The 17,912-nt window shown below is 35.0% G+C and overlaps 3 protein-coding genes across 4 annotated transcripts in view; 2 read left to right on the top strand and 1 right to left on the bottom strand.

Annotated features, from left to right (window-relative positions):
• Window positions 1–1,289: 1,289 nt before the first annotated feature.
• On the top strand, window positions 1,290–4,517 carry LOC131532584 (thyrotropin subunit beta). The gene is made up of 3 exons (XM_058764369.1): window positions 1,290–1,379; window positions 2,140–2,626; window positions 3,432–4,517. Exons 2-3 carry the CDS (start codon window positions 2,465–2,467, stop codon window positions 3,669–3,671), a joined length of 402 nt encoding a protein of 133 aa, XP_058620352.1. The 5' UTR covers window positions 1,290–1,379; window positions 2,140–2,464; the 3' UTR covers window positions 3,672–4,517.
• A 1,799-nt stretch (window positions 4,518–6,316) lies between these two features.
• On the top strand, window positions 6,317–10,783 carry slc25a55b (solute carrier family 25 member 55b). The gene is made up of 9 exons (XM_058763766.1): window positions 6,317–6,385; window positions 6,701–6,826; window positions 7,120–7,175; window positions 7,541–7,631; window positions 7,720–7,838; window positions 8,253–8,445; window positions 9,021–9,175; window positions 9,264–9,339; window positions 9,455–10,783. Exons 1-9 carry the CDS (start codon window positions 6,366–6,368, stop codon window positions 9,612–9,614), a joined length of 996 nt encoding a protein of 331 aa, XP_058619749.1. The 5' UTR covers window positions 6,317–6,365; the 3' UTR covers window positions 9,615–10,783.
• A 1,101-nt stretch (window positions 10,784–11,884) lies between these two features.
• The window catches only part of tspan2b (tetraspanin 2b), a 28,089-nt gene continuing 22,061 nt past the window's right edge, over window positions 11,885–17,912 (bottom strand). Inside the window, exons 3-8 of one of the 2 annotated variants that reach the window (XM_058764261.1) lie at window positions 17,088–17,185; window positions 16,822–16,896; window positions 16,649–16,732; window positions 15,833–15,883; window positions 15,546–15,638; window positions 11,885–15,243 (exon numbers count right to left, since the gene is read on the bottom strand). In XM_058764261.1, coding sequence (XP_058620244.1) covers window positions 15,178–15,243; window positions 15,546–15,638; window positions 15,833–15,883; window positions 16,649–16,732; window positions 16,822–16,896; window positions 17,088–17,185 — 467 coding nt within the window. In that variant the 3' untranslated portion in view covers window positions 11,885–15,177. The remainder of the gene's footprint in view (window positions 15,244–15,545; window positions 15,639–15,832; window positions 15,884–16,648; window positions 16,733–16,821; window positions 16,897–17,087; window positions 17,186–17,912) is intronic. The other variant, XM_058764262.1, reaches the window with a different exon arrangement.

The raw sequence follows: 17,912 nt of genomic DNA, 5'->3' as shown, positions 1-17,912 counted from the left end.
GTCATACTGATTTTATTCAAGTCAGAAGTATTATAGTAATATATATTTAACCTAACAGGCTGATTCATATTTAATATGAATCAACCTGAAAACACATACACTTCACGAAGCCATAGAAGAACATTTTTGTCTAAACGGTTCCATAAAGAACCTTTAACATCTGAAGAACCGTTCTGTTTCACAAAAGGTTCTTTGTGGCGAAAGAAGGTTCTTCAGATTATAAAGAGGTAAGAAAGAGACGGTTCTTTAAAGAACCTTTGACTGAATGCTTCTTCTATGGCATCGCTGTGAAGCACCTTTATTTTTAAGAGTGTACACAAATATCTTTAAGGGTAAAAACAGGTAGAAATAGATTCTTAAAGCAATATCAGCAAACTTGCACTTTTTATATCATACGTCACTCTGTTATTTTACCTTAAGAGTTAAAAAAATGATTCAATTCAAACAAGAATTTTTCACCTTTTATTTATTTTTTCATAAATAAGGCTTTTTATCTGATAAAATTAAGTTATTTTTATTTGACTTTCTTTTGTTTTGCTTTTAATATTTATTACAGTAACAGAATTACTTTCCAAAAAATACATTATTTATTATTCTTAAATGTAAGCCACAAAAACCTAAATGTATTTTTGTATGTTTCTTAAGCTTTTAAAATATATATTTGAGAATAATTAAACATCTTGTATGGCACTGTGTATGTTATACACTTTACATGTTAATGAAGTAATGCGAGTCATAAAAATAACAATGTGTACAAGCTGCTCAAAAATAATTACATTCATACAAGTTTATTATTCACCTATACACGGCCCATAGTTTTCAGATATAAATCACAAGCATAAAATGATTGATTCTGGTTTTATCAGTCTGATCTGTTGACCGATTGAGTTTTCGTTCAGGTGTCATGATGAATTATGCAATGAAAACATATACAGATCTAATGACAGGAGAACCAGAGTTCAATAGTTCATTAAGTACTTTCTTCTTGTAATAATATAGTATCTATATAACAACTTTAATTAATAACATTAACAAACATTTTAACATTATATAATACTAGCTTCATACTACATCCAAAAATACAGTAAAAAGGAATAAAGTGCAGTTATTGCCGTAGCTAATGTAGTCAGGTTGAAATATTTTTTAGTTTTAAATAAACCCAGTTTATTAAAATCATGAAGCACATTTTTAGGTTGTATATATATATATATATATACGAACTGTTGATCTCTTTTACTGAGTTACTGAGCTCTTTTGGGTGTTTTATGTCTCTCTGTGTTTGAGCATGAGTGAGGTTTGGAAGCATGCAGTGGTAGCACATGTCCCAGCGGCCGAGAGCCTAGCATTAGCGGGGATTAGACACGCAAAACACTGTCCAGGTGAACCACGAAACACGTGAAACACACACAGCCCCATTTACCCAACAGAACTGGGACATGGGCAGAAATGCAACAAGAACATGACTGTGATGATCAAACAAAACAGTCTGCAAGGGAAGCTAGCAAACACCCAATGTAATATGTGCACAAGTCAAGCAAAAACAAAACAAAAGAAGCTATTTCCTCCTGATTTGAACACTACAAATGCTTGTCAGTGTAGTCAGGCTGATTCAGTCAAATTAAATGAACAGAATAAAATCAGTTTGTTTATCTCATTTGCCACACGAAAAACATTTTTACAGTGCAATGCCCCATAATGTAAACATTATATATATTTTTGTTAACATTGCCTTGTTCATGTTCTTTATGCCTTTAATATTCTAGCATATAGATTTCTGAACATTTGCTGCATGTAATTTAATGATAATAATTATTGCCATAGAAATGCGGCAATAAATTAATATAGAAAATAACACAAGGAAATATAGTAATACGTTGATGCTGAAGCATATACGTATATTCAGCATTTAATAGAATTAATAGAAAATGCAAGGTGTATATATTTTTATATTATATTTTCAGTGATGCATTGAAGTTTATATGTTGATGTTACGCATAATATATAAAGAGAGATTACAAGCCTGTTTTGATTTAGAATTTGCTATAATTATTTGCAATATGTAATCGAATTGTAAAAATACAATTTATTCTTAAATGCAATGTCGCATTTGTAATATAATAAATTGATTTTCATTGGCAGGCATTGTTTCGAAATGATAAATAGCGATGGATAATTACCAGTTCCACTGAACTCTTGCTGTTACATCAAGAGATGTAGTAACGGGGCCGTGCGGAGCCACTCGGCCCGGTGTCACGTTGATTTCCTGTGTGGAGGATCAGTCTGAAGACCCTCCCTCCCTGCACCGCAAGATAAGAGGCACACAGATCATTTGGGATTAGTGCGAGTCCGAAAGCACACGAGGAACTCTGACCAAATCAAAATCTGACTTCTCTCAACAGCTTTGATCAGAACATCAGCCAGACCCACAGAGATCCTACAGAGGAAGATTTTGGAGAGGTGCCTGATGAAGATGAAGATGTTTTTTTGCAGTCTGCTTGTTGTGTTGGGAGGAGATGTCCTCCTGGCCTGCTCTCTGAAGAACTACACGCTGTACGTGGAGAGACACGAGTGCGGTCACTGCATGGCCATCAACACCACCATGTGCAGCGGAATGTGCTACACACAGGTGAGAACCTGACAGTTTTCTTGAAAACCATAGAGAAGCAGGTTTCATGAAGAATATTGCTTTCTGTTTTATCTTGTGCAAGGCATTTTTGACAAAGAAGTGTGGTGATTTTGAATATTTTAATATCGAATATAATACTGCAAGCTATTTAATCATGAAAAATGACCAGTGTATTATTTAAAAAAAAATACTTTGAGTATAATTGTTCTAGCATATTCTTTGTGGGTGTGGGTGTGTGTGTGTGTGTGTGTGTGTGTGTGTGTGAGAAAGAAAATAGAGACAAAGATATATGTGAATCATAAAAATGAGACAATAGTATTCACATATGACTTGTTTTCAGGCATAAAACATGGCATATACATGAAACACCAAAAAGAAGAAGAGTTATCTTTCATTAGCCATTTTATAGCCTATTTTGTCCATGTTGCTTAAAAATCTAAATATCAGAAAATGACATGTGAAATCAGATAATAATATCACATGCAATCTTCATTTATATATACAATCTTCATATTATACATACTGTACACACACACACACACATATATATATATATATATATGTATTTTGAGTTCTTGATTTTATTATCTTGGATTTTTTTCAAGGCACGTTTTGTCATTGATTTCAGAGAAATCAATATAATAAGAAATATACACAGTCAGTATACTTTACTACATAATAAGCAATAATTAGAAAGAAGTATAAAAATACTATTTAGCTTCATATTAGATTAAGTATATTACATATATAAATGTAAATAATATTTTAAATATATACTACAGTGTGTATTTTGTGTATGTGACAGGACACAAACGTGCGAGGATTTGTGGGCAAGCGTTTCCTGATTCAGAAAGGATGCATGCATCATTCTCTGGTCTATCACTCTGCTAAGATGCCCGGCTGTCCCGTCGACATTGACCCGCTCTTCTTTTATCCGGTGGTACGCCAGTGCCGCTGCACAAAATGCAACACTACCAAGAACGAGTGTGTCTACAATCCAAAACACACTCCCAGCAAATGCTCCGAGCACCTGCTTGCCGACTGAATCAATCGACCAGGGGCTGCCCTCCTCACTATAAGATTACCCTTTTTTTTTTTTCCTCCTAATGTTTTGGTAACATTTCTTAATGTTTTATTAGAAAGTGTTTCTGAATTCAATATGTGTGGTTTTGTAACAATGTTGTAATGCATGTATATATGTGTATATATATATATATATATATATATACATACACACACATACAAAACTCAGCTATAATGTCTTGCAGATGAGAGACGGTCTTTGTTGTGGTTCTCCTGTCTGTATCGTTTTCACTATAAATGTCTGCATTAATCACTCAAGTCTCATTTATTGTAACTCATAATATCATTCACTACTTTTTTATTTATTTAGTGATTTTTTACAAGGAAAGGCTTCCTTTTTATTTAGACAGAGAAAAAACACCATTACCAGAGCACCAGAAGTATATATACTAAACAAAAATAACACATATAAATCTCCACAATAACAATAAAATGCTCTTGACTTTGATCTTTAATGTATGAGAGCAATTTTAAAAAACTTGACTTTTTAGGTTACACCAAAGAGGCTTGTAGAATATATTTACATATAAATTGCAAATTTTGTCAAGTATGTATGTTTGCATGTGTGTCAGAAACAAAATAGGACAATTTGGCAAAAAATGTATTTTAAACTGTTACTAATTGATGATGATGATGATGATGATTACACGTTTTATTATGAAATCAGCAAAGTATATAAATAATGTTGTGAAAACTGAAAAATAAACATTAATGATAATATTTGGTCTGACATTGCCATATTATGAAAATTGCATGTAATGGATTTGTGTGACTTGTTTTCTGAAACAAAATGTTTTTACAATATATATTTAATTCAGTAGCCTAAAAAGCAGAACAGATAAAAATCTCTATCTGTTATAAGGTCATAACATAGAATTATAGTTTCTGAGTGAAAACAAAAAGGATTGAAGGAAGGACACTACTGTCAGTTTTGCAACTTTTGACAGCGATAAAATCTAGAGCTGTTAAACATCCTCTTTCAGGACGTATCAAGGTTAGTCTTAAGTAACAGCTTTTTTTGTGCCACATTAAAGGTTCTTTGGTGAATTACTTGAAAGTGTGGAGCAAACAAGACGTATAACAAACAGCAGCCATTTTGTGCAAAATCACATTTAGCGTTTAGCAAATGTCAAGAATTCCTGCCCTCAAACCTGTGCTATTTTTTCAAATGTATTACTGTTCTTTTAAGAAGTTTTCATACATTTTTTATATGTAATTTATTGTACTTTAGTTGTCCAGCTTGCCATGTTGACTTTTATTTCAAACAATATGATTTTTAATTTTGCTTAATCAAATAATAATAATAATATAATTCCTTACATTTATATAGCGCTTTTCTAGGCACTCAAAGCGCTTTACGTTGTGAGGGGGGGTCTCCTCATCCACCACCAGTGTGCAGCATCCACCTGGATGATGAAAAAAGCATATAATAGAATTTAACTAATAATATAATTTGGTTAAAGCTAAATAAATGATATTTCAGTCAACATTTCTAAAAGTTTTGTGCATGCACTATAGCCTAAATTTGATTGAATGTATGTTTTCACTAATATGAATGTTTAGTGTAACAGCCCCATTTTACCCACAATCAGACATTTCACATTTTAGCCTACTTAAAATGGTGCAAGTATACCTTCAGTCTAAGTTTAGAAATAAAAAAATTATGGATCTCTAATATGTACATTAAAGAGAGTGTACCATGGAGTGTCAAAATCTATCATTTAAATCTATAAAGTATTATGTTGACTTTGACTTTCATTGCTTTAATTTCTAGTGGTTTATGGAATATTTATTACCGGCGTATGTATAATTAGATTAAGAATGATTAAATTGGTTAAAGTGTCTCGATGAAGGGCACAATGATATTTGATTATTGGAGAGAATCAATATATAACATTTCAGTGGCCATCCAGGAACAGTAACCTTCTATTTAGATCAGTACTATTTATATTTATATATATTATTATATTAGCCTGTTTCTGGTTCAAATATGTTCACTGTTCCTTTATGGTTTTACAGCAAGTAACAGAAACAGTGCTTCACGATGAGGCCACAACAGTAGAACAAAACCCCAATCACAGTCAAGTAAATCACATAAATGAAAGTTAAAGTTTTAAAAGAAATTCTTGCACAATAAATATCATATGTTAACATTTCTGCACAATAGCTGAAGTATATAAAATACTGTATAAGTGTGACTTCTCACATACTGCTTAATAAAAGTTACACATCTGTACTATGAAAGTTTTTGTAGCGGTGAAGTAGATAGTTTAAAAAAAGTAGTAAAATAATCATTTAGAGTCATTCGTGTAGAACATACAGAAATCCAACATTCTTTAAAAAGATACGATTTTATTTCAAAGACTTACTCTAAAACTTATTAATGCGTTTAAGTGTACGCATCTAAAATCCCTAAACATGCATACAAGTGTGCATGCAGTAGTGTGTCTCATTGCATGCTTACTGTAAGAAGATCCTGCTCCTCTGATTGGCTGTGCAGTCAGTCACAGCAGAGACACACGGCGAGGGAGTGAACGACGGGTATTGCCTGAGGCTTCTGGGAGGGGTTACCGTATATAACCCCTCTCTGCTGCTTTGCACAGTGACTGTGCCTCTGTCTACCTCAGTCCTCAGACCAAACCACAAACCTCTCACCATGGCTCAACAACCAATCAGGTATGAACCAAAACCACTGTTTGTTTTGTGTTGTAGTCAATAAAAACACTTTTGATGCTGCTGTATTGTTCATCAGTTTAACTCTCACACACACTGGGACTGCAGTATGCTGACTAGGAAGTGTTGCAATTAAATGAATGTGTCAGCCTGACATTGCCTTGCTTCTTTTGACCTTTTCTTCTATAACTTCAAAGCAATGCCTTGATTTTGTATCATTGTTAACTGGTTAGGAGTGAATGAATTCATTAGGAATACAATGGCGATAATTTTTTGAGGTACTGATTGATTCATTTGCTTTCTTATGTGTCTCTCAAGCCTCCCTGCCAAACTCATCAATGGTGGAGTTGCTGGACTGGTGGGTGTTACCTGTGTGTTTCCTATAGATCTTGCCAAGACAAGACTCCAGAACCAAAGAGGAAGCCAACGGGTTTACAAAAGCATGTATGTTTGCATTCCACATTTGTAAAATTGAGTTGATTTTATTTTCAATGAAAAGCAAAAAAGACTCGCTTTAAACCTGAATGAACTGAACACTTGCAAGTTCAACCATAAACAAGACAGCATTTTCTTGGAAGGTGAGTTCCTGGGAGTAAGTGAGATAATGATCTGCAATGGAGGCCTGAAACTCGTTTTTCTTTCTCAGAAAACTATGGATTAGTGAAAAGGGTGCAGCTTATTCAGTATTCATTCTATAGATTTAACTCAGTTTAATACTATATTATTATTTTGATTAGGATGGACTGTCTGATAAAGACCGTTCGATCTGAGGGATACTTTGGAATGTACAGAGGTGAGTAGTTTTAGCAATTTGACAGATTTGACCTTGACCTTCCTAAAATGTAAAGCTCCTGAGAACATCTTCGTGATGCAACATAACTTGCATGTTAGCACTTTACAGCATTTACATACTAGCAAGAGACGCTGATCCAAAGCATCTTGACTAAAATGGATGTTGGTTCCTATGACTTACTTTTAGATATTTGATATAGTTTGCAAAGTTCTGCATTTGCAAACAAATCTTAAAAATGTTTTTTTTTTTTATTGTATTGATTCCGTGTCAGGAAGAATGAGATGATCCAAAGCAGGAATTTCCTCCCAAAACTTCGAACATACCAAAAGTTTTCATAGATCAACTGATAAGTTTTTGTCCTACAGGGGCAGCAGTCAACCTGACACTGGTGACTCCTGAGAAGGCCATCAAACTGGCCGCCAATGATTTCTTCCGTCAACAGCTCAGTAGCGGAGAGTATGTTCCCTCCACTTCTATCAAGAAATTGTATAAGACGCAATAATTGTTCAATAAAATAGTTGAAAGATCCTCACCTGTGTTTCAGACTCAAGCTGAGCGTGTTTCAGGAAATGTTGGCTGGCTGTGGGGCAGGGATGTGTCAGGTCATTGTCACAACCCCGATGGAAATGCTCAAGATCCAGCTTCAGGACGCAGGACGACTTGGTGAGGCATACATACTGACCCAGGTTCACCTTCTATCATGATTAATCTACAATTAATCTTCATTATGTAATCAATCATCAAATCAGTGAATATTTCCTCCTGTACTTCATGTCTTTCTTGTATTTAAAACTTGTTAAAAGCTCCCCAACAAACTTTGTATGATTTAAGCCAGTGGTTCTCAACTCCAGTACTGGGGACCAACTGCTCTGCAAATTTTGTATGTCTTCATTATTTAACGCACCTGATTTAGATCATCAGCTCTTTAGGAGAGAGCTCCATGAACTGAACTGAGTTTGCCAGAAACATATGAAATGTGCAAAAAGGATCGGAATTGAGAACACTGATTTAGTAGACTTGTAAAGTTTATTTTATGCAGGAAGTTACTTGACAGGCTGTGCCATCTTTTACATTCAGTGACCCAGCAGAGGAAGTTACCCGTGCTCCACACTGTGAAACTTGGAACAGCCATTCCAGTCCTGAACTGTTCGTACAGTGTGGGTCCTGTGTCTTCAATCAGGAAAGTGTCAGCCATACAGATTGCCCAAGAACTGCTTCGCACAAAGGGCATCCAGGGACTTTACAAAGGACTAGGAGCAACTCTCATGAGGTACGACTCCATCCTGTAATGTAAATGTTAGGGCAATCCATTCAAAATTCAATCCACTTGCTCAATCTGTGCTTCATATAGATACCAAAAGGAAACATTGGTGTAAAGCAGGGGTGTCCAATCCTGCTCCTGGAGGGTCACTTTCCTACAGAGTTTGCTCTAACACATCGGACTGGAAGTTTCTAGTGATCCTGAAGACCTGGTTCAAGTGTGTTTAATTATGGCTGCAGCTAAACTCTTCTGGAAGGTGGCCCTCCAGGAGCAGGATTGGACACCCCTGGTGTAACATGATTGACCCAAGTTGGACTTGCCCCTTGATCGACATCCTCGTTGGTCCTGGAACAACATTGCCATCAACAATCCAATTTTTCAGTCAGATTATGGCAGGGTTAGAGTTTTGAACAACTTTCTTAATAGCCTATCAATGCCTTCAGATTTTAGGGGTAAGTGGGGGGACAGGGCTGTATTTGTTTGCTAGGTACACTCGACAAAGAATGCTGATCCAGGAACGTCCAACTTGGGCAAGTTATCTCTCGAGACGTTAGTAAAACATACCTTGTGTCTTCTTCTTACAGGGACATCCCTTTCTCTGTGGTTTACTTTCCAATGTTTGCTCATATCAACAAGCTGGGAAAGACCTCTGAGGATGACAATGTGCCTTTTTACTGGTCTTTTATTTCTGGCTGTGTGGCTGGATGTACAGCGGCTGTGGCAGTCAGTCCTTGTGACGGTGAGTATTCAAGTTTTGCTGAAGAACACCTATTTGTATAAATGTAAGTGAATTTGCAAAAACTAAAGTTGATCCCATCTCTATCCAGTCGTGAAAACCCGGCTGCAGTCACTCAATAAGAGTGCAAACGAAGACACCTACAATGGTGTGGCAGACTGCATCAGGTAAAGCAACCTGGTTAACAAACAATGGACTGTGGGAAAAAGAATCGGAAACCATTAATGCAATTTTCTCTTTTGGCTGTATTAATGATAATGATCCCGCTCTTTGTTCCTACAGAAAGATAATGCGCAAAGAAGGGCCAACTGCTTTTCTGAAGGGTGCTGGCTGCAGGGCGCTGGTCATTGCTCCACTCTTTGGAATTGCTCAAGTGGTTTACTTCATCGGTGTTGGGGAGTTTCTCTTAGGACAAACCCCATTCAACCTTTACTCTGTCTAAGCTATGAAACCACCTGAATTAAACTTTAAAGACCAACATAGCTATGATGCAACTAATTATCTGAGAACCAACCTGCTCTCATGACAATTTGTAATCATTTGTATGAGATTGCAAAATCGTTCAAATCTGGTTCATACAAAAACATATAACCCAAATTTCCCTTTACAGTGATCTGGAAAACAACTATAAAAGGTTAAATGTTTCTATACGAAACAAGTAACAGGACATCATACACTCTCAGAAAAAAAATGGTGCTAAAGTTGTCACTGGGGTGGTACTCTTTCAAAATTAACATGTACCACTTAAGTACTAATATGTTATTTTAAGGTACTACTATGCACTGTTTAGGGGTAAGCAAGGTATGTAGGTGTATACCACCCCAATTATTATTTTTTTTTTTTTCTGTGAGGGTTCAATTTCACCAACTCATAAACTATTATGTGGTGTATAATTGTTAAGAGTGTGTTGAAACAAATGGTTGTTGGAGAAGACTGTTAATGGTTCATGTCTTTACATGCAACCTATAGCATATTCAACTGGCTTATTCAGGAAGCTACATCATTTCACATGATAACGTTTCTTTTTCTTTTGGAAATGTATGGTCAGAGAAGTCAAGTTTATCCTCAGTGAGGGTTGATTTGAAAGCGTACGGCCATGATTCATGCACTCAAAAGGCCAGAAATTTTTATACATATGTCCACCATTAACAGTTCTGTCCTACCTTTCTTGTGAAGTTCTGTATATGCACAATATAACGGAGGCACTGCTGATTAATGTGGACATCAGCATGGAGACATACCTATGAGGACATTGTTATACAATATACATGACTCTGAAGAGACACACACAGAGACAGGATGTTTGATTCCTGCTGAAGTGAAGTTTTACATTCACAGAATTAAAAGACATTCTGTTCAACTCAACCTTGTTAAATTGTCATACTTAAGAGTCTGTGTAAACGTCTTGAACCATTCCAGAAACTGGGTATTTGAGTGTGGTTCACACTCTGACATGTACTAAACAGAAGAAATATGGAACAAATATATGTGGTTTGACACAAGGAGCATAACCAAAATATACTTTGTGTGCTTTGTTATTATTAATCCCACCAATGTTCCTAATTTTGTTGTTAGTATGTGCAAATACATCTCAAAAGTTTCTTGAAAGTTCTCAGCTGTTTTTTTTTATTTTTTATGTGGAATGACATAAATTCTCTATTAACATGTCTAATAAATTTGGCAGTGATTTACAATAGGAACACAAAGAACACAATACATTTACAAACCATTTTAAGATTAGTGCAAAGTATGTAAAGATGACTGATCTTTAGTAAGGCGGTGTTATGATATGTGAAAAAAATAAAATAATTAAATCTACCTAACTAAACTCAGAACTAAGCTCAGGCAAAATTTGTTCAGTTCTACTCAAGCCTGTAAACAAACTGCATCCTTAGAGCTTATCAGTATTGAAGTATAACATTTGCTATTTTTTTTTTTTAGCTCTAAATAACCAAAAACCAGAAGAATAAAAGTTTTGTACAGTATGTAATACTATGTATTAAATGATGTGTGCTTTAATACAAAATTACAAAGTTAAAGATTCAAATAAAGCATGAGAAAACTCACTAATATACAGCCATCTAAAGTGCTTGGTGAGTGTTAACTAAGAACACATCTGTGTTGGTGAAAAGTGCAAACTGTGCACTGCAGCTGAAACTTTAGCCTGATTCTGCCCTAGTGCTTCCTGCATAGCATGCACTTGCAGCTGACGTGCATGTCAGGCCAGAAACACAAGACAAAATTAAGTCCTGCTATGAAGCAGTGAAGTTACCAGCATGACTGTAATGTATTAAGTTAAATTATTTAAAAATGAGATTCATTGTAGTTACGGTGTAATTTACAATAAAAATTGGTTTATTTTTTTCTGACCTCCGTATTTAAAGGCATACAGTAATTCACACTGTGTGGGTATTTACACACACACACACACACACACACACACACTCTCTCTCGATATAAGACTCAAGCCCATGTAATGTGATACAACATGGTTTCGATTGTGCTACTAACATTTCATTCCAGAGTCTTCCATTGCAATCAGTTAAAAAGTCAAGCAGTATTGATGTCATGTGATGAGGGCGCCAACTAAGGTCCTTTGGTAAAGCCTAGGCAGTCTGCTCGGAAAAGCCGGGGCACCCATAACATTTTTTAATTTAACAGACAACAAATCGGTAACATGAACACGAGAAATTGGCAAAAACACAAGAATCAGAAACTTCAAACAAGTTTATTTGTTCTCGTGCTGCATTGTTCCTGAGAAACTTTAATGCTGTTTTGAACTTGTTCTTCAGAAAATAAATTAAACACAAATTATGAACACTTACATCAAAAGACTGCAGTGTTATGTTTACAGTACAAAAAAAAAAATCTCAACATTGTTTACACAAAGTGTAGGAATAACACACTAAAAATAGTTTACAACAGAGTCTCTACTCGAAAGCCGTACTACATGCTCCATCTAGTTGTTTTACAGTCTGAACAAGGTTGCTTTTGGGTATGAGGACAGATCTACATCAACATTGAATGTGAACGGAACACTTGTTTCATATGTTACTCTCTGTTAGCATCGACTACGACGTATTCTAATCGCTACTCTAATGCCACTTCAACTTGAGGAACTTCAGCAGTGATGCACCAGCAGAAATATATCTGACCAACCAATGGCCGCCCCATTATAAACAACAACAAAAAAAAGAGATTTCATCCCTTTTCAAATCCTTTCATTATACAAACAAGCAAAAAAAACAAAAACAAAAAAAACAACAACCTTCAACCAAATACTATGTTGTCTTTTCGGGAAAAATAAAAAAGGCATCTTCAAATGCATAATATGAAACAAAAGTCACTGTACACTGGCCAAAACTGCTTCTATACACATTAACTGCACAATACAGATGACCATGATCGCTACAACTACAATGACAACATATGAAACAGATATGTACACAGAATTGTAAGACTGAAAATACGCTGACATTTCCTGTTGCTCGGCAAAATTTTACAGGCAAAATCCAGTCCTTTCAATAGAAATCTGCATGTTTGGGTGAAGGCGAATAAGTTCCCCACATAGATTTCGCTTATGATCAAGTTGGTCATGTGAATTTTCCACTTTGACCAACAGAAAGCTTTGGTTTGAAAGTGACTTTTGTGTGAGCTGCACTTGATGCATTACTACACTATTGACAATAGACCATTTTTGCAGGTGAAATTTTGCCGAGATATCGCTAATGTGACTGTGTGTTGAGACTGTAAGTACATCTGGACTAAGTCAGTTTCAATTCAGTTCAGTATGTGGAAAATTTGATTCTTTACAAATTGTAGATAATTCAGTCTTCATTAAGAAGTTAATTTGAAATTGAAGAACAGGTGACAATTTTTTTGTCCAATACCAGAATTTTAGGTTAAAAATGCGGGGTTCAATAGTGCGAGACCTCATTGAAAATCTGAGAAACAAAATCCAATTTAAACCTCAAAACACGACACATGGCACAGGTGTGCTTTGAGTGACCTGAGTTCCTTTCCTGATCCTGTTTCCCTCTCGCATTACTTCCTGTCTCAACTTCACCATCCTATCCAATAAAATCACAAAAAACTACTAACTAAAAAAGAAACTCACCAATTAAATAAGTGGATGTGTGTACAAAGGAATTCACATGGACAGTCTCCCAATTATTTCAAAGTCAACCAATGCATTTATAACTTATTCATGCAATTTATATAAATGCATGTTGAAATAATAACTCTTCAGTAACACTTTATTTTAAGGTGTCCTAAGGTGTTATACGTTACATGTACTTACTATTATAATAACAACAAATTATGCATAATTACATGCAAGTAACCCTAAGCCAAACCCTAATCCTAACCATATAGTAAGTACATGTGGTTAATTAGTATTACTCAGTACTTAAATGTATTATTACACTGTAACAAGTACACCTTGAAGTGTAACCAACTCTTCTTCTAATGACTCCACTTAAAGACACTGCTTGAACCATCCTCAATTGTTAAATAAATCAAGCAAATGATTCAGATGTTGTTCATGTCTGATCCGTTTCGTATTCACAGCGCAGATGGTTGGATGCAACCAATTATAGACGGTAGAAGGCACAAGACAGTGTCAGTGGACTGTACTTTACTTAGCTACATGTGTAAAATAACCAGGCAACTCTACACCATAAGATCCAGCTTGAGAATGAGAAGATTTGGCTCCATCGTGCCAGAGAATACCGGGCTGTACCGTTATCAGTGGGGGCTTCAGATGAGCCCGGCTATTACATAACAGAAACCCGATCATCGGTGTTAGCGTGAGTTCAAACGCGAGAAAAGCAGAGCTGGGAATATGTGTTAGTGTGCCTTTCCTGAAGTGGAAAGGACATGGAGAAATTCAGAGGGGAAGCAAGACTTAAAGGAACAGTTCACCTAAAAATCACCTTCGAGTTGTTCCAAACCTGTATGAGTTTTTTTTCAGCTGTTGAACAAAGAACGAAGATATTTTGAAGAATGTTGGTAACCTTATAGTTCATGGTAGCCATTGACTTCCACAGTATTTTTCTCCATACTGTGGAAGCCAATGGCTACCGTCAACTGTTTGGATACCATCATTCTTCAAAATATATTTTCAAAAGGAACTCATACACATGAAAGCCCGTTTCGAACACTGAATAATAAGATATAAGAGGTATTTGTGCCTTTTTATCTCACAATTATGACTATTTTTTTCTCAGAGTTGCGGGATATAAACTCTCTTTATAATTTTCTTATTCAGTGACAGAAACGGGCTTCATGCATGAATGGAACAACATAAGGGTGAGAATGATGATAGAACTTTACATTTTTGGGTGAACTGTCCCTTTAAGAGGGCTTACTGGATGATATGGATGCAAGCATTCTTCTGAAGATCACCAACATGTGAGTTTTTTGCATGTTGTTCTGATCCTTTGGTAAGCATTTGTAATATATCGGTGACGCAGTAGACTACTTTCTTTGTGTACAAACGTAAAGTGAAAGGCATCTGTGGGTCTTCTTCTCACCCTTCCCAGCAGCCGTGGGTTTGCCACAGAACCCCTGGCATCACATTACACAATATTTTTATCTGACATGCGAAGCCATGCAGCAACAGCCTGAAATAGCATCAATACATAAATCTGCAAACTTTTGCAGAAAGAGCTGATCAGTGTGCACTACAACTGAAGTCAAAATCTAAATTATATTAAAACGAATTTAACAACTTGTGTTTGTCGCATTTGGAAGATCCAGCTCTGCACCCAACCAGCAGGTATTAAATAAAGACAATCCAGCAGTTTGACAGAGTTTAAACAACTAGGCTGGACTAACCATTGGTTGGTTGAGGTGTACAGGATTATGAAAGTGGAGTTTGTTTTTGGCTCCTGAGTGGAGGAAGAACACCTTGAGCTTGGTTGGAATGTTATTGTTGTATATGCAAGTCCAGCAAAGGTTAAGTGTCAAAGGTGAAAGGTCATGTCCAGGTGAGGAAGACTGTGTTAGATCACCTCCCTGCTGTTTCGGATTGCACAGCATAAGACCATACTGAAGATCATGCCAATAATCTGTAAAAAGAGTAGATGTTATGCATGAAATTATAATTGACCCTGTTTGCTTCATTTAATGGTGGATTAAATTACACAGTTATTATTATTACAACCCAAATTCCAGAAATGTTGGGAAACTTTACACTTTTATCCACTAAATGAGCTCATTTCAAATTTTGGCTAGGATGTTTCAGGATGTTGGCTACACAAAGCCTTGCTTTAAAGTTAAAAGTATTTTAAAGTATTCAAATTATGAAGTTTGAAAGCTATACAGGATCAGGATAAAAACTGACTACAGTTAATGACATAACAGCATTTACCATGACTCCTGCGATTCCAATCCCGACATAACCCACGATGAAGAGCTTACTGTTGAAAAACTCTTCAATGGCCGCATGACATGTCTGCATAGACTCAAACAGATTGATTATTGACTGATTGATAATATGCATCTCAGTACCACATCTTCCTAAACAACTCAGTTTCAATGCATGTTGAACAGATGTCACACTAACTCAAGTGTTATACAGTTTTACAAGTGCCAAACATACTAGTGTTCTACTAATTGCATGAATAATGGTCCTATCTGTGCTTCAGTCATTCTCACCTGGTTTGATACGGCATCTGGACACAGACTGGCTGAGCCACAGCAGTTCAGCTGCAGATGGGAAGCGTTACAAACGTAAATCTTTCATAACAAGTTTAGACAAATATATAATTTATATTATATTTATATCAGTGTTGTTACTGATAACTGAAACTGTGTAGTTTTTGGTAATTGATATACTGTAAAACTGAAATAAGATAATCATCAGTAATCACATTAAATATGAAATGAATATGAACCTTGACTTGTTTTTAATTAAATTAAAAATCTGAATTTTTTCTATTTTTGAGGGGGTAATAGACATGTCAAGGTCCTTCATCTACTCTAATATAAAAAAATGAAGAAATCCTCAAAAAAAAAAAAAAAATCTATATATCTATATCTATATCTATATATCTATGTATCTATCTATCTATATCTATATATATATATATATATATATATATATATATATATATATAATAAGAAATATTGCCTTGAAATTAATTGAATTAAGTTTAAAAGTTAAAACTGAAATGAAAAACAAAGCAAAATAGAAATGTTTGAAAATGACAAAATCATATAAAAAATGTATTAAAACTTAAATTACCATTCAAAATGTTAATAAATAGTATAACAAATTATAAATAAAACTAAAATAATACTCTAAAGGACACTAAATAAGCATATGACTTTTCTAAATAAGCATTGTATTTAGTAAATATTATTAATCTCTATAGGGCAATTGATTTTGTTAATATTTTCCACTTTATATTTACTGTTCCTGTTTAAATCAACAGTGAGACGCAAAAAAAAGAGGTAATAGTGCAAACTCACAATGCCATGGTAGGACTGGACGGTTGCATTATTGCCATTGTTTCCTGCTGATTCGTCATAGAATTTTTTTATTTCCTCAATGATCTAAAATAACAAATGAATAAAAAATTATTCTGATTTTATTTCAAATGAACTCTGAATGAACATGACAGGGATCTTTTGCAGTTTAGTACCTCGGCTTTGTTGAGGAACCCAAACACTCCTGCAGCAACTTCTGCTCCAAAGATGACCAGAAGACAGGCGAAAAACTGCCATGAAAGAGAGACACAGTACCTGGGTTACATCTATTTTAGATTTCAAACAGTATTTTATTTAAAGAAATATTCCAGGAGTTTCTTCTTTTTTTTTTCTATTCTCAAATCAGAATGTTTTAAATAAAACAGCAACATCCTCAAGTTTACTGTCAGTGAATAATATTGTTTTGAATAATCACACTCACCAATCCCAGAAGGCACTGAGACTCCCTCACGGCACCACAGCAGCCGAAGAAGCCCACCAGCATCACCAGACCCCCGGCCGCGATGAGGATATAGACCCCTGCGCAGGACACCAGAACACACAGAGACATTTAATGCTTCAACTGCTGGGAAAATCTGAGGAATTTTGCTAAATTAAATATTGTAAAGCATGCAGTATGGCTTATTGCTACTGGCAGCCAAAACATTACTCATTTCAAAACACTTATTTCAAACACTTATCAAATATTTAATACATTCAATAAGGGGTGAGGGATGTGTCGATTTTAAAATTCCAGTTCTGCAGAAATCTGTTGACTGCTGTAATCATCTTTCCACAAAAAAAAAAAAAAAGAAAAAATTTTTTTTTAATGAAAAGCATTTTAAAAGCCTGTTGTCACAGAAACTTAAAGGTCTGCAATTTTCCACCAAAAAAGTTTAAAATTTAATTCATTTTTTTAAAGTTTGAAAGTTGAGTGTTTAATCTTACCATTATACATTACTGACACTCTATCCTCCAATTTGATACTGTTAAGTGCTTTGACACAATCTGTATTGTTAAAAGCGCTATATAAATAAAGGTGACTTGACTTAAAGACGTATTGTTATTTTACTTTACACTACAGTTGTAACATGATATTAACTGCTATTAACTAGTGCTGTCAAACAATTCATTGCGATTAATCACATCCAAACTAAAAGTATACTTTATTATGTATATTTAAATACACACACGCATGTATATATTTCAGAAAAATATGTTAGGTTTATATCAAATATATTTTCATACAATATAAATTATATGAATA

Source organism: Onychostoma macrolepis, chromosome 23, assembly GCF_012432095.1.
Source record: "Onychostoma macrolepis isolate SWU-2019 chromosome 23, ASM1243209v1, whole genome shotgun sequence".
NCBI lineage: Eukaryota > Metazoa > Chordata > Actinopteri > Cypriniformes > Cyprinidae > Onychostoma > Onychostoma macrolepis.
The sequence above is the reverse complement of the archived record's forward strand: the minus strand, read 5'-3'. Positions and strand labels throughout refer to the sequence as shown.

Excerpts from the sequence above, each read along its gene's own strand:
- LOC131532584 (XM_058764369.1), top strand. The coding sequence starts at position 2,465 with ATGAAGATGAAGATGTTTTTTTGCAGTCTGCTTGTTGTGTTGGGAGGA. Across the intron at positions 2,627-3,431 it reads GCGGAATGTGCTACACACAG|GACACAAACGTGCGAGGATT; the intron begins GTGAGAACCTGA and ends TGTATGTGACAG.
- slc25a55b (XM_058763766.1), top strand. The coding sequence starts at position 6,366 with ATGGCTCAACAACCAATCAG. Across the intron at positions 8,446-9,020 it reads CTAGGAGCAACTCTCATGAG|GGACATCCCTTTCTCTGTGG; the intron begins GTACGACTCCAT and ends TTCTTCTTACAG. Across the intron at positions 9,176-9,263 it reads GGCAGTCAGTCCTTGTGACG|TCGTGAAAACCCGGCTGCAG; the intron begins GTGAGTATTCAA and ends ATCTCTATCCAG.